At 49.9% G+C, this 4,580-nt stretch overlaps 2 protein-coding genes across 2 annotated transcripts; both read left to right on the top strand.

The window, feature by feature from the left end:
• Positions 1-242: 242 nt before the first annotated feature.
• On the top strand, positions 243-3,362 carry TEOVI_000889800 (uncharacterized protein; the record flags this gene model as incomplete). The annotated part of the gene is made up of 1 exon (XM_067223618.1): positions 243-3,362. The coding sequence occupies one exon, from the start codon at positions 243-245 to the stop codon at positions 3,360-3,362; it is 3,120 nt and encodes a 1,039-aa protein (XP_067079719.1).
• Positions 3,363-3,640: 278 nt separating this feature from the next.
• TEOVI_000889700 (uncharacterized protein) lies at positions 3,641-4,213 on the top strand (the record flags this gene model as incomplete). The annotated part of the gene is made up of 1 exon (XM_067223617.1): positions 3,641-4,213. The coding sequence occupies one exon, from the start codon at positions 3,641-3,643 to the stop codon at positions 4,211-4,213; it is 573 nt and encodes a 190-aa protein (XP_067079718.1).
• Between the last annotated feature and the right edge of the window lie 367 nt (positions 4,214-4,580).

Raw genomic sequence — 4,580 nt, 5'->3', positions numbered from 1 at the left:
GTGTGTGTGTGTGTGTGTGTGTGTGTGTGCGTCGCGGACACTATTTGCTAGCGTGCATCGACGTCACATCGAAGCAAAGGTACGGTGATTAGAGGACATGTGCGTGAGGATATGTGTGATAGCTCGGATGCACAAAAGCCAGTGTTTTTTTTTTACTCTTCTTTCTTTCTGGTGGTTTTTTCCATGCAGTGAAGAGTTAAAGTTGAAGGTTAGAGAGGGTCGCAGCGGTATCGGCCTGTGCTATGTGGAGGAGGCACTGCTGTACGTCACGGCGTGTGCGCTTCCCAGTGACAGCAACACATACCGGGGCCCTTTCTGTTGGTATGGTCACATTTATGTTTAGCCAAACTGAGAATCTGCACGAGCCGGCGGCAGCTGGTAGTCGACACAACAGGCACCAGCATAACTATCCCAAACAAGCACTCTTCAAGCAACTCCTAAGAGACGTGCGTGGAGGTGATGTTAGCCGAAACAATAATATCAATAATAATAATAATAACAATGATATGGGAGGTGTGGTTTTCCCAATAGACCAGCCGGTCACAGCAAATATCTCCCTGCTGGAACAATTAGGCGTTATGGATCTCATGGAGCAGCGCACGCAGCAGTTGCCTACGGCTTGTGGCTCCTCCACGTGTGACGCACATGTTGTATGTTCTTCAATTGCCTCAACGACGTTGCCGCCTGCTTCGTCCGCCTTAGAACCGGAAGCACTTCGCTATAACTTTTCAACTTTTACTGAGGCCTGCCGGGCTGGCGTAGCTTGCCACATACCTCCTGTGACTGTGCTGCGGAAGGTTCTTGATGCCGTTTCCAGCGCCGGGAATAAGTTGGGTGAGATGGTTGTCCCCTCGGCGGCAGCCACCATTTTATTAAAAAATGCGGCTGAGCGAATTCAATGGAAGGCCTCCAAGCTTCAAAAGTTTTTGGATAGGCGTGAAGCACATCAGGAGCAGCAGAAGCAAAAGGCTAGTGGTGACAAGGCTAAAGAAACTTATACCAGTGGGTGGGAACCATTCAGCGACCGGGGCGAGATGGGACGGCTGCAGTGGGCGCTTGGCGAAGAAAAGCATCGCGCTTATGAGCTAATGGATATGCTCCCGCTCCACCACTCAGTTGGCAATCACCGACAACAACTTCAAGATTCGTACGAAATGATGAGCGAGTTGCGCGCCAGACTGCAACTGGTGAGTGTCCTTCAAGATGGCGTGTTGGCTGTTGATGTGCTTAACAAGCTGCTTCCGTTCTATGCTGAACAGCAAGGTAGGGCGAAGCAATACACAGGAGGTGGTAGTGGCAATGATACCGGGGTTGACTACAAAAAACGTGTTTGTGATTTGGGAAATGACGTGGGTTTGGCGATTTTGGCGTTCCGGACCAGCGGTGACTTTACCTCGGCCTGCAGACTGTTTGAAGAGTTTAATGCGATGGCGGAAGAGTGTTCCCAAACTATGGACCAAAGTTCCGCTAACGAAAATAATAGTATCTTAAACGGTGACGAGATGTGCGGTGCAGCTACTGAGGGTTGCAGTGGAACTGACGTCAGGAATAATGATCCTATCGAATCAAGTGATGCTGGTGACCACACGGTGATAACTTTAGCCGCTACTAAGTTAAAACTATTAGTTGCGCTCTCCCAGTGTGTGGGTGCCAATGCAGCACATTATGCCTTTGTGCAAAATAATGTGCTGCTCCTCACTTCGCAAACCGATGTTGGTTACTTCCGAGATACATGGTGTACTGTACGTGAGGCAGCTTGTGCCGCCTTGAATGCTTTGGCTCGTGCTGCAATGGACCCCATTGCTAAGATGGAAGCTGCGCACATGTTTTTCTCGCGGGTGCAACAGTCATCAGCAGCAGAAGTGTGCACCTCTTCCAGTCTGACAGCTGCTCTGCTGAGCGTTGCGAGCTCTGCTCGCAACGCTCCCGTGGCGGTCCTGCTCTACAATCAGTTAGCCGCTCCGAATGTTCGATTAGCTGAGGTTTCGGAGAATTCAGCAGCATTACTGTTATCAGAGCAGTGTGCCCTACATGACGCGGCCCGCTACTTTAGTCTTTCTCAGTTGGATCCACTCGTTATGCCCTCCTGTGTAGTGCAGTTGCTCGCCGCTAAGCTCATGCTGCAACAGTGCGACTCTGAGGTTATTTACACTGTCCTGGATCTCATTAAGCCACAGCGGGAAGTAGAACCACAGTGCACATTTTTTCTCCGTCTGCTTGCGTTCTACCGTGACTTGCAGCGATGCAGCAGAGGTTGGAGTGGGGAGGAAAACTTTGCTCACGCCCGTAACGTCGTTGAGGCGTGGCGCGCCGAACTGCGGGGAGCGGGTGTGAGCACGGCTGCACTCACAACACTGCGGCTGTTGCGCCACATAAGACAGCGGATTAAATCTATAATGAAAGAGGCAGAAATGAAGCCTGAGGAAAAGCTGGTAAGTCTACCGGAAACTACCGGGGAGGGTGATAAGCTGTTACAATGTTTGGATGGCATGTTGACCCAATTTTCGCTTGGCTGGCTGCGTCACCGTGCTGCTACGAATCGCACGCCTCGTTTCCACCTCGGGGTTGAACAACTGAAGCGTGTAATTAGTGCAAAACAGAACAGCGTTACCATAAGGACAGTGAACCGTCAGCGTGGTTCGAATGCATCACAACCTGACGGCGCCGGTATTATCCCCTTACTTCCAATTGTCTATGAAACCACAATCGGTGCAGCGAAGAGCCGATCCATAGCACGTGGGGCTTTTAGTACTCTCTATGCTGTGGCGGTAGAGGGAGGCAGCATCAGAGGTGGGGATGCGGTGGTGCTCGGTTTCAGCGATTACGTCCAGTTGTGTATCCTTGAGGATGCAGGCATGATGAGTAGCGTTTGTTATTCGGAAGGTAATGAGAATGGGGATGGGTCCAGCGTGGCATCCAGCAGCAACGAGCGTGAGTTTAAGTTTAGTCTTGATAGTTTTAACAGTTGTATTCCTCTAATTTATGTTACCGATGCCCTTGGTGAACTGATGCTGCAAGGAGAGGACGGATCGGTGACGTCGGCAGTGCAGCCAAATATTGACATCAGCAACTTTCCGTTAGATACTCCGGTGCACCACCTTGTCTTACAGGGGGATGAAGTAGAAAATTGGTTGTCACAGTGGTTGACGGAAACGCACGCTTTCTCACATGGTGTTCAAGGCGTCTTTGAGAAGCAAATGGACCTGATGCTTCGTACTGAAAGTGTTGGCATTGGTGCAACACATGAAGTTGAGGGTGAGGGGGCCAAAATGGAAGGACGGGGGAATGACGGTGAAAAAAATGAAGAGAGATCCCGAACATTACCTTCCTTCGTAAACACGGCAACGGTGGCCATGCCGTAACCCTTAGGAGAGATGCCAAAAAGCTCCTGCACACAATTTTTTTTTTTCAAGCTCGTGTTTTGACCGCTTAAGTCCCGTTTTTTCTTTCCCCCCCCCCTGTCGGGAAAGCCACTGGAAGGAAGGGAAGGGAAGGGGAAGTGCGGACCACTTCATATATTTTTTTTTTCAGTGCGTCTCAGTACCTGATAAAATACGGCCCATCTTCCCCCACTAACTTTCAGAGTTTTGAAGTTTATATTTGTTTATTTATTTGTAGAGGGGCAACGCGCATATAATAAATGCCTGCCCCCAGTTTAGCGACACGACATTTTACCTTCACCCATGAAGTGCCGGCGGATGATGTTTTTGAATTGGAAGAAAATGCCCCGCGTCGCGTTCCCATCGCTTGTGTGACACTTCAGATGGTTTCGTTCAACCGTCGTTGTTTTTGGTTTCACATTGCCATGACCCGTGAGGGATTCAGCGCTCCACCACCACCATTTGGGGCCTGCGCCGTGTCTTTTAGTGGAGTTTCAGGCGACAGTGCCGCTACAACACTCGTTGACGATACGGCTCTTCCACAGCTTGGTTTTAAAGAAGCACAACATGAAGTAGGCGTTGGGGCTCCCAATCCACAGGCGGTGTTTGCAGATTCCCTCGCGCGTCGGCTCTCGAGGAGGCTGGAGCGAGAGTTTACTTCAGGTGTTGCCGTTTATGTGGCATGTGGAATTATAGGAGAAAATCAATCGGATCTGTTGGGTACACCTGCAGGTTATGGATCTGAAGTGACGAGGCGATTTGGAGCGGAGGTGTTCAAACATGCGATGGATCTGATATGCGAAGAGGGACTGGGAAAAGCCACAGCAGCCTAAAATGTAAAATGTTGTATGACCGCCACGATTTTATTATTATTTTTTTTTTTTGGGGGGGGAGGAGGAGAAGCGACTCTGGGTGGTGAGAAATTTGGTTTTTTTCTGTGCATTACCCGTCCTCTTTTCCTTCACTCGTCCAACGAGACGAAAGTACACTGAGGTGCAATAGCGTGCATTTTGTCTTTGCCTTTCCGTCTAAGACCATTTAAGTATCGCGCAGCACATGCGGATGTTTGGGTAGGAGGACTACATTTGTGTCAAACCTTTGAAGAGAGGGGGATGCGGGAGGCCTTCGGATATCTTCAGCCTCAGTAAAGCTTTTAACAATTCGACACCAGCAGGGCGGGGGTGGGAAACAGAGAAAAAA

The sequence above is a fragment of the Trypanosoma equiperdum genome, assembly GCF_001457755.1.
Source record: "Trypanosoma equiperdum strain OVI genome assembly, contig: ctg_1908, whole genome shotgun sequence".
NCBI classification, from domain to species: Eukaryota; Euglenozoa; class Kinetoplastea; order Trypanosomatida; family Trypanosomatidae; genus Trypanosoma; species Trypanosoma equiperdum.
This window is presented reverse-complemented; position numbering and strand designations above follow the sequence as displayed.